General features: G+C 56.2%; 1 protein-coding gene across 1 annotated transcript in view; it reads right to left on the bottom strand.

Moving 5' to 3' along the window:
- SLC45A4 (solute carrier family 45 member 4) overlaps window positions 1-20,618 on the bottom strand; it is a 74,418-nt gene that overhangs the window by 12,990 nt on the left and 40,810 nt on the right. The window contains exons 2-3 of the mRNA XM_036829929.1: window positions 18,940-19,054; window positions 18,411-18,606 (exon numbers count right to left, since the gene is read on the bottom strand). Coding sequence (XP_036685824.1) covers window positions 18,411-18,606; window positions 18,940-19,038 — 295 coding nt within the window. The 5' untranslated portion in view covers window positions 19,039-19,054. The remainder of the gene's footprint in view (window positions 1-18,410; window positions 18,607-18,939; window positions 19,055-20,618) is intronic.

Genomic DNA, 20,618 nt, shown 5'->3' with positions numbered 1-20,618 from the left:
TGAATAATTCTGGTAAAAGCGTTTTTGCACAGATGTGCAAGTATAAAACACATATAAAAAAATGAGGGCTTCCCTGGTGGCGCAGTGGTTGAGAGTCTGCCTGCCAATGCAGGGGACACAGGTTCGAGCCCTGGTCTGGGAAGATCCCACATGCCGCAGAGCAACTGGGCCCGTGAGCCACAATTGCTGAGCCTGTGCGTCTGGAGCCTGTGCTCCGCAACAAGAGAGACCGTGATAGTGAGAGGCCCACGCACCGCGATGAAGAGTGGCCCCCACTTGCCGCAACTAGAGAAAGCCCTCGCACAGAAACGAAGACCCAACACAGCCATAAATAAATAAATTAATTTAAAAAAAAAAAAAAAAAAAAAAAATGAACATAAAGACTCCTTCTCTCCTTAAGTACATCTTAGAACAGCCATGACTAAGTTTAACTTGATATGTATTTCAGAGCTTAAAAACCCAAGAAATTAATAACAAATTTTTGCACAGTTTAACTTGAGGCACATGCGTATATTGTCCTAACACTGGAAATACTTTCTTGACATTTGATTTGATACTCTTATTGGTTAAGCTTTTGCCTTTTAAAAGTTTTTCTAGGAGAAAATACAAGAAAAAAGTATCTATCCAGATTACCCATCACTCTTTGAACATTACTTAGGAATAACATGATCTTAAAATAGGTCAATTTTGAAAAACACTGTCAAAATGCTGGACTGTTATTCTTATATTCAGGATCTCTTTTTGAAAAAGAAATGAGTATAAAAAAGTCATTTTGTCCTGACATTGGTGGGATGAGATACATTCGTACTGTTCACAAATTCAACACACAAGAGTGTCTGTTTTAAATGAGATCAACACTAATAGGTAACAAGAAGTAGAGAAGCCAGCTTTAGGAGATGCACTCATCCTACCCAATCCCTCTCGGGTTTTACCAGCGTTGATATTTTTGTTTTAACAAACAATTAACTTGGCTGGACTCGAACTCAAAACTGTCTCCCCTGTTTTTTTAGCTTTAGCTAAAATCTGTCCCATTTCAGGAATTGCCAAGAAATACGAGCAGAGATGACAAATGGGATTTGGGGTTCCCCGGCTCTAACTCTGCCCTTGGGTTCGGATACCCAGCTGTGTTCTAGCCCCTCTGGGCGGCATCATGTGAGGCCAATCTTCAGGGGAAAAGCCATAAGACAATGAGAAGCTCACCGGGTGCCCGGCCCTTCTCCTATTTTGGATGCTCTCTAGCGCTGACACGCACTAGAGGGGAAGCTGCACGGATAAAACTGTTCCTTGAAGATCCGGCCTCTTAGCTGGAGGGGCACAGACAGTGGCCGCGCTTGCTTCTGGCCATGGGCTCATTACCACAGTGGTGACCATGCGCTGAGAGGGGCTACAGGGCCTGGTCACAAGAGAACTGCTCGTCCACACTCTCTCTCTCTGGCCTACACAAACATTCTGTGAACATCTGTGAGCTGCAAGGCTCTGTGTCAGACGGGAGTAGCTGAAGACTGACCGCAGAGGACACAGGGAGTGCCTGGGAGACATGCCCCGGCCCCGGCTCGCCCTCGGCTGCTAAGTGCCCACCGCCCACCCGCGACCGACCGGGCCGGCAAATGTGGGACACACAGGGTCTGGCCGATGCAAAGCCTGTGCTCTTCCCAAGTACATGCTACGACATGGACACGCGTGGAGAGGCTGGCCATGCAAGGCGACAGAGAAAGCCATCTTCGCCGAAGGCGCCCCCTGGAAACCCGGGCTTCTCGCCCCTCCCTGGGAGGGAGCACGGCGTGAGCAGTCTGCACTGCCCCGGGACCGCCCCGCGCCCGACAGGAGCCCGAAGGAGCCCTCACGTGGCAGCTCACGCTTCAGCACCCGACAGGCTGACCCAGTGCCAGTTCCCCTCGGGCAGCGGCACTGACATTCGTGGGGCCCCTGTGCCTGCTGGCCGTCGTGTGTGTACTTTGCCCAAGGAGCTGCTGCGCTGAGGACACTGCCCTGCCCGGGGAAGAGCGCGGCTCACCCCGCACGCAGAGCTTCTGAGGTTCAAGTGCGCGTCACCAGAGTCACACTCGGTCCCGTGTGCCCCTGCTCGGGCTGGAGTGCCTGCCCGCCCCCCGAGAAGGCGCCTCTGCACCGAGCTGTGCCCTGTGCTAAGTTTGCTGAAGGTGGTCTTTCGGGGCCGGGCTGTCGGGGGAGCCTGTGTTCTGTGGGCGCATCCCCTTAGACGCAGAGGCGACTTCTGACCTGTGTGACAGTACCAGGGTGAGGTACGAGCTGCACAGACGTGAACTGGCAAGTTCTGTCAACCTTCTCTGAAAACATGCATGTAACTGAAATTAAAACGGGCACGCAATTTAAAGTGACTCTTAGGAACTCATTAGGAAAGTCGTCAAGCTGGGTGCTGGTTAGTAATTCACCCCAAACCCGTGTCCTGCTCGCCCAGAAACACCACCATCACCAGGCTTCGCGCCACCCAGAGCGCTGGCCGCCCCAGGAGGGAGCTGCAGGGGCTGCAGGTACGCGTGGATTACCCGCTGTGGAGGCTCCCCGGAGCCTGGGCCGCCTTCACCAGCGCACCGACCCTGAGAGACCAATGGTTCGGGGCTGGCAGGGAGTCAGACCCTCAGCCCAGCCGCCCCTCAGCTTTGCCCTCCGCCCCCGCCAGCTCCAGCCTGTCCGTCCGTCCGACAGCTGCCGAGGCGGCCGGGCCGCACCTTCCTCTGGTCACGATGCCATCGTCGCCCCCCACCCGACCCTGTTCAAGCGACTCCTTCCTCATCTCCCGTTCCCTCCCCCTACTGCAGCCTGGTTTCCCCCAGAGCACCCCCCCACCCCGAAACTGCCCTCGGAGGTCACCAGGCCACCTACCTGCCAACCCAGCTGGCCCTTGTTTATTAGACTTGGCCGAAGGCCCCAGGAGGGCAGAGGGCGTTGGCACAAGGGCCAGCTCTTGGCACAGAGCCCGGCGAGCGTGGGCGCCAGAACCACGTGCTTGCTGCGTGAAGACGCTGCCGGGCCCTCCCACCCGCACCCCTCCTCCTCCCTGCTCGGCACGGGACCCCCCACACCCAGGGAAGGCCTCCGTGGAGGGGGACCCGGGCAGAGGCCGCAGGACCAGGAGGAGCTGGTCAGGCCGAGGAGGCAGGAGCGCCCAGGAGGGGCCGACTGGACCGACCGTGTCCCCAGTTCTCCTGAAAGTCACCCTGGGCTGCAGAGGGAGTGCAAGCCCACCAGGAGCTGAGCGCTGGCGGTGTGGGGACAGCCGGGGTCACCCCGCGCTGGGCAAGAAAGACAAACACTTCCCATCACGTCCCCAAAGCAGCCCCGGAGGAGCGAGCCCTGAGAACACAGCCCCATCCCCGTCCGTCCCTGGCGTGGCTGCCGCTGGGAGCCCCGGACACGGCATTTCCCAGCAAGGCTCTAAACACACGCAGCACCGGTGTGTAGTAAATAATTTTTGTTTTCTTCCCGGCAAAAATGAACAACAATGGTGGGACCAGAAAGGCTCCCCGTTCACAGGAAACGCCGAGGGTGTCACCGCTCACCGAGGGCTGTGTGAGGTCACGGGCGACAGCGGCCACGCTCACTCACGCGCGGCCTCCCATTCAGCACAGCGGCTTTTTTGATAAACTGGTCCTTCTGGGGGGAGGGGGCCAGGGGACTGGGAAAGCTGCCTATAAATCTTTAACAAAAGATCTGAAATGGGAATAGGAACTACATTCTTTCTCTCAATAGACAAAGCCTTCCCCATCAAGATATGCTTGTATTCTCAGACAAAACCTTCATGATAACATTAAAGCCATGAGAACTCGCTCTCTGTGGGAACGCTTGGCAGCCTGCAGTAACCCCGGATGAACGTAACCAACCCAGTGGGGAACGTGGCACTAAGCAACCCCCTTGAGGGCCACAGCCGTGAAAAAGCACGGGTCTGGCTGAGGCGCCAGGGCCCGGATACAGGCATGGTACCGAGGAAAAGGCCCCCCCTGAGCAGAGAGGGTCTGCACTGGGCAGGGGGCAACCCCTCGTCCAGCCGGATGGAGGGCCACAGAGCTGAAGAAGCCTTCCAGAATCCCGGGAAGGTAGGAAGAAGGATTGAAAAAAAGAAGCTCAGATGCCTGTTCTGGGGCCTCCCCCTTGGAACAGCAACGACGGGCCGGGCCCTGTGCGTGTCTGCGGGGGATCCTGTGCGGCCCAAGCCCCTTCCCAGACTCTAGGCACTCGCCCCAGGCTGGGCCTGGGAGCCCAAGAACTGAACACAGACGTCCCTCATCACAGCATTAGAGCAGGGACGGGTGCCTGAAGGCACAGGCCCCAGAACCGGGGCCACGCGGGGGCCAGTCCCAGTGACGGGAGAGCCATGTGATAGAGTTCGTTCGGTTTATGCATTAGGTGCTCCCTGCGGGTGGACTCTGGTGCCGAATGAGCTATTTCGGATGGAGAGGCAGTAGTCTGGAAATAGCACGATTCACACTTACCAAAGGCACCATCAGTCAAATTCCAGAAGGTTCTGAACGGCCTTTCTTCCGGTAAAATAAACACGCTCCAGCCCCTCATGTTGGCCCTGAGGCTGGGCTTAGTTTCCAGGGAGTAAACCGCCAGCCCCACTCGGGGGCTGCCCAGCACCTCGGTGGGAGCAGTGGTCCTCTGCTGAAACGAGGAGGAGCCTCCAGGGCCCAGCAGGATGCCCTCGGCCAGATGCACGCAGGCACCGAGCCTCTGGAAAACCCGTGGGCGCCCCTCCTGCTCTGCCGGGGCCTGGCTGCGGGGGTCTTTCTTCCCCCAGCTCCCAGGAGCACAGCCCACTGCAGACTTGGAGCACCGGCCCCTCCCCACCACCCATCCCACGCTCTTCGGAACAGATGCCGCACTAAGCAAGCGTGCCCAGGGCACGGGTGGGGGCAACAAGCCCGCCCCGAGCCCCGCGACGGCCACTCGGCACCCCGGCCCAGGCTGGCCCCTGTGCAAGGCCTGGACGCAGTGGCAGCCAAGGTCTCTCCCAACTCTGAGAGTCTGCGACCTGAATTAGGGCCGGGGGGAAAGAACCCAGCCACCGCCCTATCTGCTGCGATTCACAGCTCTGGCTTTAATAACAAGCGGGCAGCAACACACCCAAAGCTCCGGTGGAGCAAGGTTAAGGAGCACGCGCTAGGGCGGGGGGACCCCTCCTGCGGACGCCGGCCAACCTCCCCGGCGTGAGTCAGTGCTCCCTCCGGCCGGCCTCACGGTACCGAAGCGAGGTCAGTGAACCGGGGGTTCAGAGAGCCTTTGCACGACATCTCCACACGAAGACACGACACACAGAGGTCACCTCCAAGGGCCGGGGACAGTGAAGTGTAGGCAGATAGGTAGTTAGGCAGGCGAGTGTGTTACCTTCCTTGTCAACGCAATTCATCTGTAAGCGCGTAATTAATGTTTAAATAATGGGTGTGCTCAGCCAAGGACGGACCCAGAGGATTCCTGGAATTTAGGAGCTGGCTCCAGCACGCCCCTGGGCTGCAGACAGCGGGGCCTTCAGGGTCTGGTCATTATATCCTGCCTCCTGAAAACACTATTACATGAAAACTAGCAAGTGTTTGGAAACTTAAAAAATTAAATTCTTACTAAACGTTGCTATTACCTTTATCAATAGAGATCTCGAGTATTTTTTAAAAACCTCTAACCCCATCTCCCTTTATCACATCTCCGCCAAGCGCAGCTGGCGCAGCTCCTGAGGGGCAGGGGCGCTGAGAGCCGAGTTCAAATCCCAGCTCCACCACTGACCTAACTCTGTGGGCGCCTCCTTCCTCACCTGCAAAAATCTGTAAGATAATGTCATCTGCAGATTTGTATAGGGATTAGGTCACTGGAACAACTGCTGCTGGCATCGTTACCACGGGGTCCGCACACCTCACTTCTAAGAGCGGGAAGCGGGAACCAGCACCGTTAGCCCCGCTCTCCTCTCCTAGTTCGCTGCAGACTCAGGCCTGGCCTGCTCTCAAGAAGAGGAGAGGCTCGAATTCTGATTCTACACTTTCTGGCCATGGACCCCTGGGCAAGCCACCTCCCTTCCTGAGCCGCAGCTCCCTCGGTACAGACGGCCTTGTCCAGGACCCTGGGGAGGACTGACAGGTGACAGGCCACATCCCTGGGCCGGCGTGGGAGCCTTATTCACGGGCCCGTTTCGACACTGCCCTTCCGTTAGCACTTCCAGCATCCCTCCACCCCGCCCACCAGAAAAGGGCTCCAGGGGTGGTCAGGGAGTGTGCCAGCTCCACCCTACCCCTGGAGCTTGCCTCCAGAACTTTCTCCTCTGCACGGCCACGGCCAGGGCCTCGCCATACTGCAGCGCGGCAGGGCCCCAGAGCTGGTGACACGGGAAAGCCGGCGGTCGCGGTCTGGCTCCCCGTCCAGGCTCGCCTCTGAGCCTTCCTCCCGGCAGCCCGGCTCTCGGGGCTTCCGTGCCCTGGCCTGCGGTGCTGTCCTGCGTGGCGCCCTCGGAACCCGCTGTGAAAGTGGGTGTCCTCCCCTTAAAGCTGGCCTGCCCTCCCCGAGGACAGGGGCTGTGTTGCCCCCGCACGTGTGGCCTCACCGCCAGGGAAGGTGGAACGCTCAGGCCCAGAGACGCAGACGACCTGCAAGGGCTGGGCCTGGCCCACCCTGCCCCAGGCCACACCACTGACGACCACCCCACGCGAAACCAACAGCGCGAGACACCTGCCCTGCTCTGCAATTAGGTGATGACTAAAATTCATGAGAGGCACGTCAGGCCCCATTTATAAGTCATGAGTGTCGGATTACAGGGGCCCGGCTGGTGCCTGGAAGAGCGCTTCAAACCCAGATGCTGGCTGAGTCTACACAGAGTGCATTTCCGGTCTGGCTGTGGTGAAACCCTGCTTTGCTGCCACAGTCTAGCCCGGAGAACGGTGAAGAACGTGAGGACGGACTCGTAGTCCGGAGACCGTGGGGAGGACCCGGGGACCAAAGGCCTTCGGCCAGGCCTGCAACGCAGGGCGGCAGCGAGAGGGGGCAGAGTCGGGCTCCCGGCTGAGGAAGAGGAAGAGCGAGTGGGCCTACGCGGAGCAGCTGCTGGGCCCAGAAACCTGCCATCAAAGCAGGCAGCGACACCCCCTAATCGTGCTGTGGAATGACAGCAAAATGCAAGGGTAAGTCTAGAAGGACTTTAAGGACACATAAATAATTTGGTTGAAACTGATGAAGCCTCACACCCTCTCGCTAGGCTCAGGGCCCCCGCCGCTCCTGAGCGGAGCCTGTGGCCAACCCTTGGCTGCGCTGACCTTCTGCGGGCCCAGGGGCAGGGCTCTTCCAGCCGCGGTCAACAGCCCAGCGCGCAGGTGTCCGGCCCTGACCGCCTCAAACGGAGACTCACGCTTTCAGTTTCTGCCCATTCTGCACTGCGTGCTACATACACCTCTCCACTGCGATTTGCAGATAAAGTACTTCTAACAATCACTCCCAACATGATGGGTGGCAGTCCTTCAAGTTTCCTTCTGTGATGTTTCCATCAGTTTACAAGCTGTAAGATACACCCCACATCCTCTCTCCACTTAAACGGGGGACAAACAACCTATACTCACCCCAAGACAAACTCCATCCATACACGATTTACATAATTTATTGATATATGTGTATGCGTTTCGTGTAAGATTTAAATAGCTGGTTTTTTAATGACAAAATTACCATCATCTGGGAAATATTTTGCTGGTGGACACATTCTATACGGATTGCTTTTAAGAGCAAAGAGTAGGACTTCCCTGGTGGCGCAGTGGTTAAGAATCCGCCTGTCAAGGCAGGGAACACGGGTTCGAGCCCTGGTCCGGGAAGATCCCACATGCCGCGGAGCAACTGAGCCCGTGCGCCACAACTACTGAGCCTGCGCTCTAGAGCCCGCGAGCCACAACTAGTGAACCCCGTGCGCCTAGAGCCCGTGCTCCGCAACAAGAGACGCCACCGCAATGAGAAGCACGCGCACCGCAACCAAGAGTAGCCCCCGCTCGCCGCCAACTAGAGAAAGCTGCGCGCAGCAACGAAGACCCAATGCAGCCAAAAAATAAATAAATTAATTAATTAAAAAAAAAAAAGACGTCTAAAAACCATTCTTGCTTTACCACTGCTTGTGTGTGCAATACTGGCAAAGGGCAGAATCGCTCAGGTTTCTCTGTAAATCACCCCCTTGGAGTGGCATAGAAGGCCTCCTAAGATCTGGCCCACCAGGGGCCAGAGCTCCCTCAAACGACTCTGCACCAAGCTCATGCCACGCAGACTTAGTCACAGCTTCCCTAACACGCCACACTTCCCGCTACGCCTCTCCCTGCCATGCCGAGGCCTGGAATGTGGCAACTCACCTTCGCTCACTGACCCCTACGTACTCTTTGCAACCAGGAGGCCCAGGGCCACATCCTCCACACAGCTTCCCCATCCCCTGCCCCCTCTCCGTGCCCGGGGGTTGCCTCCTGTCCCGCTCCTGCTGTCCGCATGCTCCCCTTGGACAGAGCAGGCAGTGACCTGTATTCTGACCGCCCTTCCTACTCTTCCTCCTCCAGACCATGAATCACAGCCTTGACCCCAGGCCCCGTGAGCACCGGGCACAGGGCACAGGGCACAGCCTCGGCGCCAGCGTGCTAGATGACCTCCCTTCAGGTCTTCCCTGACCTGGAGCCCTTCGATCGCTGGCATGCGGGCGCCGGCATCCCCACACGGACCCCCACGTGCACGCGGCTCCACCTGAAGCAGAAGCCTCAGGCTGCTCCCGCGCGCCCCCCGCACCTGGCACCACGCCCGGCACCTGGCAGGTAGGTGCTCAATAAGCGTTTGATGGAAGAACAACAGGCACAGAGCTCCTTGGGAAAAACGACTGCAGCTGACATTTCATTGTTTCTAAAATACAATGATCTGAAACACAAGGAAATCCAGACTTCCCAACGCAAACAAAACAGCCCTGCACAACAGTTTTTCAATCATCTCAGTCAAAATTCAGGAGACTTTGACAAACTCCTGCCTATTTATGGGCCTGTCCTCCCGGCATGCTGCCTGTGCTTTGGGGGGCACTGCAAGGGTCCCCCGGCCTGGGTGGGTGGTCACGTCAGGGCTCCCAGGCACGGACACACACGTGTGTCTGGAACTCTCGTCCACTGGAGAGAGCGGGCAGTCTGCCACCTCCCAGCCTGGGCCATGTGTCACCCTTCAGGCTTCCTTAGTCTCTCGTCAGCAGGAAATCCAGTTTTCAGTCAGATATTCTGTAAGGCCCATCCAGTTTTTTTTCACATTTAAAAAAATGGGGGTAAAACATACATCATGTAAAAGTTACCACTCTCACCACTTGTAGGTGCTGGGTTCAGTGACATCAGGGACATTCCCACTGCTGCTCAGCCATCCCCACCGTCCCCCCAGGACTGAAACTCCGTCCCCACTCACTCACTCCCCGTGCCCCTCCCCCAGGGCCCACCTTCTACTCCTGGCGCCCTCGTGGAAGTGGAATCACACAGTCTTTGTCCTTTTGCGTCTGTATTGTTTCACTTAGACTGAAAGTCTTTCAAGGCCCATCCTCCAGCCCTGTGGGCGCACCTGCCCCCTCGCTCGGTGGCACTCGGGGGCACGGGACAATGAGGACACTGAGCCCAGCGCTCTCTACACAGCGAAGGACCGACTGCCGGGCAATCATCCCCCAAGTCCCAACGGGAGCAGCCTGAGCACCCTCCCCCAACACCAGGGGACCCTGGGGAGCAGAGCACACCTGCCCCTGCCCTCGGGCCTGCAGGCGGGCAACCCAATATAAGCCTCAGGCTGAGCCAAGTGCCACGCAGGGTGGGCAGGTCCAGGGGAAACCCATCCCCAGAGGGCCTCTGATAACATTCTCCAGGACTGTACAGCATCAGCATCCAGAAAAGAACTGTTGGATAAGAAGCACAACAAAGAAACCCTCCACCACCTGAAGGAGGATGGCCAAGCCTGGTCCGGTTTTCGCTGAAAATGAAAAATGGAAGCATCAATGTAGAATTCAAACTCAAACGCTCTGAGCTGTTCTCAGCCCAGGGACCGAAACCCCACACAGGGGAGGTTCCCACGCACTGAACAGCGGTGGCACGGAGGACGGGCCCAGAACCAGACGTCTCAGGACCCCCTGCCCACTGTGACAGCAAGGGTCCTCACACGTCCCAGGCATGGGCCGGCGGCCTGAAAGCCTCTGGCCCCGGGGACTGCAGGGCCTGTGGGCATCGCCTCGGCTTGGGCAATGAAAGCAAACACAGTTACAAGCTGGGCGCTGTGTCCTTCCCCTGGGCTCTGGTCCCCAGAGCCACCACTCGCGCCTCGGCCACTTGCCCATTTCCCGGGCCTTCTGGTACGAGGCCTGCAGACTCCTTGAGCTGTCCCTCTTTCAGGCGACATGGTGGCCCGATTCTCTGAAAATAGCCCGTAAGTGACGCAGCTTCGTGAAATCAAGGAGTGCCAGGTGTGCATATATATAGCTGATTCACTTGGTCATAAAGCAGAAACTAACACACCATTGTAAAGCAATTATACTCCAATAAAGATGTTAAAAAAAAAAAAAAAAGGAGTGCCAGGTGACCGCATGAACCAGAAAGGTATGCCTTAGGAATTCTTGTGGCACAAAGGAAACTGTTTGAGGGCAGTGAGGTGCTAGATCTGCTTTTACAAAACAGAAAGACCAACCAAGAATGCCACCTGCAGAAGGCCCCTGGGGCGTCATTAGACACAAAGGGGATTCCTAGGAAGGCGGCGGGCACATCTGAGCTGCACAAGTGCTGCAGAGTGCGAAGCACACCTGCTGGAAGGTCCACGTTAGATGCGTCATGCAAAAGGCAACTCGCAACAGGTCACCTGTGGGCAACATCGTGCTCACTCAAGGAGGCCACAGGGGACCTGCGTTTTCACTTGGGATACAGCATGAACCTGCATCGCCCAATTCTCACCAGAGACTTGTGTTCCTGTGGATTTTGAACACTAGCCCGAGTCAACAGCACAAGAAGGCACTGGGCGGGCCGGGCTGTAACCTCTAACTCGGGGTGGGGTGAGGGGGCCGGGGCCTGGATTACAGAAGGGTGTTGCTGCGGCGGGTGATTCAGTGGGGCTGCCCCCGGGTCACGTTCCCACTCTGCTGCAGCAGCCCTGGCCTCCCCGTCAGTTTCGCTCAGCAATCCCGGGAGTGGAGGAAAATGACGAGCACTCAAGGCACTTAAACTTCCAATGTTTTCTTTAAGGCAGGCTTTTAAAGGGTAGGTTTTTCCCACAGGAAGAAAAGGTGAGGTTCAAGTTGGGACAAATCATATCCTAGGAATCCTGATTCACGTTAAGCTAGGACAGAAAGTGGAAAAGTGTTTTAAGAAGAAAAACAGACATATACAAAATGAACAAAGTTTCACCCCTCCTGAATGAGACAGACAAGACTAAAGCTAACCTTCCGCATAAATAACCCTACAAACCACTTGGTCATTCCCAGGCCATCACGGCACCCCCGACCATCATCAAGCAGGAGAGAAATCGGCGTCTCACTGTCAACTGAGAGACCACAGGACATTCCTCTATGACTCTCCTTTTCCCTCCAGGACACTTCCTGAACCAAGAAGGAAACAGAGGGTGGGGGTCTGCTTCCCAAGGGAAAAGGCTGTCTGGGAACAGACTGGGTCAGCCCAGGAGGGCGCCTGCCTCTCAGGGAGGTCTGCTCAGGGCTCTGGGCAGGCTGTTCCCAGACTCTCAGAGGGGACCCCACGTTCCCACTTGATCCCAACTCTGAGGCCAGATTCATCAGCTGCACCTGAGGGCACACACACATTATACACACGCACACACATGCACACATTATACACATGCGCGTGCACACACACAACACATGCACACACACGCACATATTACACACATGCACACACACGCACACACATGGCGTGCAAATGACGGGCACCTACCTCCAGTGCCAGGCACGCAGCAGGAGTTGGTCTGCAGAAGCTCCTGGGCAGCCCCTCCCTTGCCCTCAGACCACCGGCCCTGCAGGAAGCAGGCACGGATGCTGCAATGCCTGCTGGGGCCTCTGGGCCCCCAGCCCCCAGCAGGTCACACCTTCACCCTCTTCTTCGCCTCAAGTTTGTGGGTCTTACCAGAACCCCCTCGACACTGACAAAACAGCAGTTTTTATAGGTGCCCCTCTGATCTCCTTTATCTGACGCTTTGAGCCTGAAGCCTAAGAACATACTTCTACAGGCCCCTCCAAAAGCTGCAATGTTTGACGAATGGTGGGAATCCAGTGCGTAACAGACATGGCCTGTCAGGAAGCGGGAGAGATGACGGTGACGCTGAAGGCACCTGTGGCCAGCCCCGAGGTCAGCGGGACGCCTCCTGCGAGGGCGGAGCCAAGGCGGGCCCACCCCCCCAGGGAGGACACAGCGTCGGCCTGGAGAGAAAGCCACAGGCCTTCTGCTCTCACCTGGACCTGGGTTCTCTACCTGCCCTGGATGCTCTCTGCCGCTGCTGGGGGCTGGTCGCGCGTGTCACACATGCGGGAACCTCCTGGCGAAGGCGCGCGAAACCGGCTGCCTGCAGGGGCAGCACCAGGTGCTGCAGGGCAGGAGGGGCAGCAGGTCTCACTACCGGGACCGCTGGACTTGGTGAAAATGCTGTATATTCGAGAGAGCAGAACTGAAGTTTTTAAAGGCACCCTCCCCGGCGAGGGAGGATTTAGAACCACGGTGGCCGCGCTGGGCCTGCTCCGTGTTCCTCCCGAGCTCACAGGGCGGCAGTCATGGGACTGCTGGCCTGCAGTGTCTCCCACGAGAGGTGGGCGTTCCTCCCATGCGGTCTTCTGTCCCCTCTGCGGCCGACCAGAGGTCTCGGCCAATCGGACCAGGGAGGGAGGGCTGTCCTGGCGTCACACCCACCTCCTCCCCTGCTCTCGCGTGGGCCTTCCGTCCTCCACAGCCCAGCAACGCGGCATCGCCTTCCAGCACTGAGGGATGGCACTGCCGGTCCAGAGGTTCCGGCACAAGAGGTGCTCACTTGGAATCAGGGGCCCTCAATTCAGGCCCCAAACTGGCCGGACAAAAGCCTTCCTGCGGACGAGGCCAAGAGTGCTGCGGTGTCCTTGGTGGCGGGGCCCACACTTCACGCCAGCGGCCAGCAAACACAGACGGTTTACAGTGTTCCGATTTAAACTGCACTTACGGGCCTCCCTGGTGGCGCAGTGGATGAGAATCCGCCTGCCAATGCAGGGGACACGGGTTCGAGCCCTGGTCCGGGAAGCTCCCACATGCCGCAGAGCAACTAAGCCCGTGAGCCACAACCGCTAAGCCTGTGCTCTAGAGCCCGCGTGCCACAACTACTGAAGCCTGCACGCCTAGAGCCCGTGCTCTGCAACAAGAGAAGCCACCACACTGCACCGTGTCAGGAACCAGGAATAGATATTGGTTCGGCAAAAGAACCATCTCATGAGAATGAAGTTACCTGGTTTGTCACCTGCGGAGCTCCCTGGGTGGTGGGTGCCCCAGGTAACGAGCTGCTCGACCCAGTTTAGGTTTTCTGACCTGTCGTCAGTGGGGCTGTTCCTGCCCTGGCCCCCGGGACCGCTGGAAAGAGGAATGACCCGGCCTCCTCTGAGGGCGTGTGCAGAGCCCAGGCACGTGGCTGAGGCTGGCTCCCCGGGACCCACCCCACCGCCGCGGCCTGAGCTCACAGACGGACACGGACGTTAACTCTAACCTAAATACAGATCCCAGCTGTCGTCCTCGACGCCAGGCGATGCGAACCTGGGAAGAGATGGTGGGGTTTCAAAGCGGCCGCCGTGAGACGGGCCCCTGAAGCACCCACGCCCGCCCGGCCAGGCCGCCGACCTTCGGAAGGAGCCATTTCGATTCCAGCGCCACCCTCAATTATGAAAAGAATTATTCCAACCAAATAGAAAATACAGATTCTAACAAAGCCACTACCCTTCAGTATGCCACAAAATTACCACGTGAATCCCAGATGACTTGAGATGGGCGGCCGTGGGCTGGGACGCCCGCCACTGGGGCGAACCACACAGGGGGCATGTGGCAGGACCTTCCCAGAGCAGGTGAAGTGCACCCTGGCGCCCCCCTGATGGGGCCCGGCACCCAAAGCTGTCAGGATCTCCATGGTCTCAGAACCAAGACCACGTGGGGCTCCGTTCCCTCCCGATTAGGGTGTGTGCTTCACCTCCCGGAAGAGGACTCAGAATTCAGTGTCTCCCCCGGGAAGTGGAGCCAGCAGGGAGGGGACGAGCTCCCCACCTCGGTGCCCGCTGGGGACAACAGAAGCACGTGGAAACCAGTCATGATTCCACCTCCCAGCCTGTGACCCCCCTGGTCCTCAACACAGCGGACTTGAAATGCAGATGGAGGGAGGGGCCAGGCTGAGGGCTGGGGATTTACACTGAAACCACTGGCTTCCCTCAGCTCTGCTCACCGCGCAGCCCACCTGCCACAGCAAGCAGAGAAACGGGCTCTGTTCGCGGATGGCCGTAAGACCACAAACCAGAAAGGTCTGTAACAAACAGTGAAACCTACAGCTTCCACTGCCAGGATGCTGAAGCTGAAACACGGGCCAGACACTTCAAGGTTTATACACACCCCCGACTTCCCCCCGTGGGCTCCCCCGAGGCAGGTGGACCAGCCCTCCCAGCCTCTGCTCCCTCACGTGGGATGGTGACTAATGCTGTCTCTATAGTATTTACGTGTGTCCTCATCTGAGTGGTCGGACATCCCTAACAGAGACTGGCCACATCCGCTTAAAGGGCAAGCACACGCAATTGGAACGAGAGGCAATGCGTATGGCTCCGTCTGGGGTGGGCACTGACTCGTTCCCTAGTTCCCCACAGGCCTTCTGTGTCCTACACGCCAGCAGGTCCAGAGGCCTCGTGTGCCCCGGTCGGGGCAGGCCGTCCGGGACCGAGGAAACCAGGAGTCTGGGCTTTGACGAGGCCATGTGGACACGTCTGGCATCTAAGGCGCGTCACTCGTTCTTTCCTTCCACACACACACAGTGAGCCTCCCCTGGGCACCGGCCACTAGGTGAGCCGGTCTGAACCTGCCCTGAAAGGGGGCGGGGCAAGGCGGGGACCTGCAGGAACAGGGATGGGATGACGGCGCTGCAGGCGCTGCGGGCGCTGCTCGGAGCCTCCCCGGGGGCGGAGGACACGCACTCGCTGACCAAGAGAGCCTGGTCGGGGGACGGGCTGCGTGTCATCACATCTAAACCGCCACTCACCGCAGAAGCGGCGAGCAAGACAGGATGGTCCCTCGGACAGAACTAGATGCCCAAGGGCGTCATCTCTGATAAAGGACTTTTTAATAAAGAACCCTCGCAACTCGTTAAGAAGACAAACAACCTGACTGAAATATCGGCGAAAAACGTGAACACACACTTCATCTAAGATACACGAATGCCCACTAAGCACAGGGAAAGCTGCTGAGCGTCGATATTCATTAGGGAAACACAAATGCTGCCAAGGATGTGGAGGCTGGAGGGAACGGTCTTCTCCTTTCAAGTAACCCTGGCACTTAGCGTACGGCCAGCCGCCCACTCCGAGGTCTCTACTCATGAGAGATGAAACACAGGTCCGCACAGAGCCTTGCAGGTGATGCTCAGAGCAGCTTTATTTAAAACAGCCCCCAAATGGAAACAAGCCAAATGTCCATCAGCTGGTGAATGAACAGGGAAAAGGGGGGCGGGTCCATCGTGTACTACTAGTCAGTGCGGCAGGGTGGACGGCTCGATCACAACGGCACTGCAGAAACCAGGCCACAGACTGTGTGGTTCTGTTTACACAAATTTCAGAAAAAGGGCAAAACCATGACAGAGGCAGGCGGGTGGTGACTGGGGGTCAAGGCGGACTGACGTGAGGGGCCACTAGGGAGCCTCCTGGGACGACGAAAATATTCCTGGTCTGAACTGTGGTGTTGGTTCCAACTACAGACATCTGTCTATCAAGGGGATCAAACTGTCCACGCTGAGTGGGAGAATCCTGTCTCAGCTTTAATAATTATTAATATACAAGATCCAATAATAAACACCACACCTCTGGGCGTGACAGACAACTTTAAGAAGCTCTGACTCAAATCAGAAAATTCTGATTACTATGTTGCCCCTAAGAATATAGTGAAAGTACAACCCTGAGAAATACACTGGCCATCTGTCGTCTGTTCGCAATCTAAGCCCATCTAGGAACAACTCTCATTAAGCATCATTCCTTTAACCTACGCAAACAGCCTCTGTCCACCGTCCTGCTCTGCCCATGACCATGACCTTATGCAGTGTTTAGGGTCAATGACCAGGGTCACCTTCATCCCCTCTGGGTCAGTTTGTCACGGCCGTCTGTGATGACAATCCTCCCTCTTTCCATCATCATTTCTGGATGTTTATATGGAACAGACGTACCTGCGACTCTCAAAAGCTACATTTAATGTCTAGCCTACGTATCATATAGTAAAATATATAATACGTATTACCCTGGAATATCTGAAGTAGATACAAGTCTCATGCAATACACGAAAATACTCAAAACCAAACAATGAAATGTAAGTTGTGTGGAAATTGAGACTCACAACCTGTAAAGTGTGAAAGTTCCAAGGAGCTGTGTTGGTTCCAGGGTTTTGAGCTATAATACACATAACTTATCACCAAGGAAATGTGGAAGTAAGAGCTCCCGAATCTCTACCTGTTGTATCAACTTATTTCTCAGTAATCAGAGGTTCTGAATTCTGTATTTGTCACCATAACCAGGGTGAGATGACCTAGAAGTTAAATAATGGTGCCCGATGCTGCCCACCTGAGCTTAGCCACATTGCTTTCGTTAAGGCCTCAACCCACGAACCCACGTCCCTGCACATCAAAGGGACAAAATAAATGCTTGGTAAGATTAAGTGGCACCGGATGTGCCCCATCCTGAGGTCTGGCCACAAAGGTGGTCTCCAAGCCTCTCACCACACTGCCGCCCTGGAGCCACCCACCCTGAGAGGCCTGCCCAGCCCGCCCGGGAGGGGGTGCCCCAGACTCTGGGGGCCGGCATCTCACCCCAGCTCTTCTCCTCCCAGCAAAGGCGGGTCACTCCCCCACCTCCAGCCCGAGGACTAAGCCGCACGGGGACAGACATGGCGTCCTGTCCGCCCCCAGTGGCCTGGCACACGTGGGCACCCAAGGAAGGTGAGCAGGATAAATGAGAGATGATCAACACACGGATGAAAGAACAAAGAGTGACCGACGTGGTGCACGCTCCACCACCCCCAACTCTCCAGAAAAGGTTCTTAACTCAGCTGGGCCACGGGAAGCCTTCTCAGGCCTCATATTTTTAAAGATGAAAAATAAAACACCCGGGATGCCAAAGGGAAAACATGTTGAAACACAGCAACCTAAACCCTGAGAGTGGCAAGCCTGCTCCTTTATTAACGTGCCTGACAAGACAGGTACGGCACCTGCTGTGCTGTGAAATGCCCAAGTGCACCTGCCTGCAGCACGCCCTGACACCAGCACGGGGGCCCGTTCATCACTGAAGGAGCCGCATGCTTCTCTAACTGATCTGCACCACACTGGGCCTTAGCTTGTGCTCTCTGAACAAGAAACATTTTACCATGTTCAGAGAAACTTTCCTGTAACAGCCAAAATAAATAGATTTTTAAAATATTTTACTAGGCACATGTGGAATTCTAGAATGAAACACGCTTCTAAATAGTTTGGCCCTTTATCCAGTTGGAAAATTACAGATTTTAAAACTTTCTTAGTCAACGGGGAAGATTAAATACCCTGGCCACATTTTTAGGGCCTAAGGCACCCCCGGTGGTAATTTGGAAGGGATGCCAGTGTTTTCATATACCAGGCTTAGTAATGCTAATCTGAGTGTTATCTCTGAGAATCCGAGTATTTCTGGAAATACCCATCATTCAGCCACCTAAAGTCCACAGTAAACACAGATTTAAGTCGATAATAACGACCATGTGATAATAGTAAAACAAAACAAACAAACAAACACAGCATTCTTTGGTGTCTTCTACAGCCAGGCCTCGTTCTGAGCGCATGCGTGTCTCCTGCCCAACAACCCAGGCTGGTCTGCGACTGACCTCACTTTACGGAGAAGGAGCAAGGGGCAGCGGGGTTCAAGGGCTTGCCCAGCTGGTGGCCGCGTCTGGAGGCACCTCGGGGGAGGTGGGCACACGCTGGGTCAGAGCTTAGGGACGCCACACACGCCCAAACGCCCAGCCACCACCTGGCTGGAACCTGACTCCACGTGAACATCCGAGGACCTCCCCCCACCCCGCCAGGGAACACGGGGAAAACCCATCAGAGGAGGCTGAAGGGAGAGGAGACCGGGGACAGCCGTCAGCCAGTGTGCGGTGCTCCGTGTGCCACTCACAGGCGTGTGAGGCCCGGTGCTAGGACCCCATGGAAGCCCAGGCGGCACTTACCGATCTGCAGCAGGATCGGCGTGACCAGCGCCGTCTCCAAGGCGTAACAGAACTCCCTGCCAAACATCACAGCCCCGTGCATCACCCACAGGCGCACGGGGATGCGGTCTATGGACCCCTCGCTGACGGTCTCGTCGTGCGTCTCCGCCTCCGCGCTCCCCGGCTTCTGCAGGTCCGGCAGGGGCACCGGCAACTCCTGAACTTGCAGAGATTCTGAGTCGGCATTCTGCGGAGCCATTTTCATTACCACCAAAAAATATATATATATATATTTACTCTATCTATATAAATAATTCTATCATATATCTTTAAGGATAAATTAAGACGTCTTCTCTTTCTGCTTCAGTGTGTTCCTCCAGCAAGTAATAATACTTATATTCCTCTTTGTACAAACAGGTTATCTCGAAACTTCTCACAATCGGATGAGACACGCAGCAGAACAGAACGATTTTTGGTTGGATTAAACATATGGCTTGCTGGTTTACTGTGAATTGGAGTTAAAAATCCATAAATGCCATTCAGTTAATACCAGTTTCATCATCATTACTGAGGAAGTGCTGAAGCTCCTTTCCTTGCTACAGAGAGGTGGGCAGGTGACACACACAGGCAGGCCGCCGTCGCTCCCCATCGAGGGGCTGGCTGATCTGCAAGAGAGGAGAAGCCCTGCCCTGTCAGCCGGGGCCTCCCGGCCTCCCACCCCGGGAGCCGCGCCCCGCCCGTGGGGCTGGTCCTCCGCCTCTTGGAGGCCATGGGCCTCCATTCCCTGGTGCTTACCCTAGGTCATCTGCGGAGAAAACAAAACCCAATTTTTAGAAGAACAACATTTTCCTGCATGGAATCAATCGTGGGGGGAGGATAGAGATGGGACCACAAAGGGAGAAAGGGAGACAGAAAGAGAGCTCAGCGTTTCTGCTCCTCGGCAGGGACAGCCCGCTGGGTGCGGGGACCCCGCCCAGGGAAGGGGCAGACGGCAGGCTCAGATCCACCCTGAGGCGCTGGATTCCTGTTGTGGGCTGTCTACAGCCGTGGTCCTTGACCTGTTTGTTATGAAGCCTTTTGCTAATGAAATGAAAGAGTGCCTCTCCGGGGGAAAAAACATACACGCGTGCCAAACACTGAACACCACGTTGAGGGGCTTGAAGACCCCCACCCGCACAGGACATTCCATGGGGCCCTGGCACCCGTCCCTCAATCCTATGTTTCCACCATCCCGGTACCTATGACCCAGCTTTGTGACGCTGTCCCTACCTGGATGAACACACCACTACCAAGTGTCGACTGCCGAGAACCTAACTAGAAATGTCCCCTTAGAAAGGTTTTAGGAAAGCAACCATCTGCCCTGTGCAAGGCCAGAACAAGGATGCAGTAACACCCTTGTTCTTCTGCACATGGCCTTCCGACACGGCTTCCGTTCAACCTGAGGTGAAATCACACAAAATGTGATTTTACTTTAAGGTAGATCGGTAGCTGAGGTCTTACCGAAAATTTTCAACAATTGTTTTAAATAAAAATATTTCTGGTTAATATTCACTTAACCCAAGATGATCTTAACTCCTTCTCCCCTTCTCCCCAGAAAGGACCAGAAATCAAGGGGTGGCCTTCGCCGAGTGCCCTCCTCAGGGAGCCCTGGAAGTGATGGCGGGTCCCTGGCCTGACTGCCGGCACCGCTGAGCTGCTACCCCGGGGGTCCGGAACCCCCATCTCACTGTCCCACCAAGCTGGGGCCTCCTCATGCTCTCTTTCCTTCAGCCCAAACTTCCCGGGGAATCACAGGTCCAAGTGATCCTACCCACGTATTTGCTTCTTAGGCCCCGAGTTTAACGACAATTCCAAACTGCAGCCTTTACCTGAGATTTCTATCACGTTTATAAATGTCCTCTACTGTATAATCAGTATCTGGATTAAAACCAGTGTTTCCGGGCTTCCCCGGTGGCGCAGTGGTTAAGAATCCACCTGCTGATGCAGGGGACACGGGTTCGAGCCCTGGTCCGGGAAGATCCCACATGCCGCGGAGCAACTAAGCCCGTGCGCCACAACTACTGAAGCCCGTGCGCCTAGAGCCCGTGCTCTGCAACAAGAGAAGCCACAACAATGAGAAGCCCGCACACCGCAATGAGGAGTAGCTCCCGCTCGCCGCAACTAGAGAAAAGCCCGCGCGCAGCAACAAAGACCCAAAGCAGCCAAAAATAAATAAATGAATGAATGAAT

Source organism: Balaenoptera musculus, chromosome 17, assembly GCF_009873245.2.
Source record: "Balaenoptera musculus isolate JJ_BM4_2016_0621 chromosome 17, mBalMus1.pri.v3, whole genome shotgun sequence".
In the NCBI taxonomy this organism is placed as follows: domain Eukaryota; kingdom Metazoa; phylum Chordata; class Mammalia; order Artiodactyla; family Balaenopteridae; genus Balaenoptera; species Balaenoptera musculus.
Note: the sequence above shows the minus strand (reverse complement) of the source record. Positions and strands in the feature narration are given on the sequence as shown.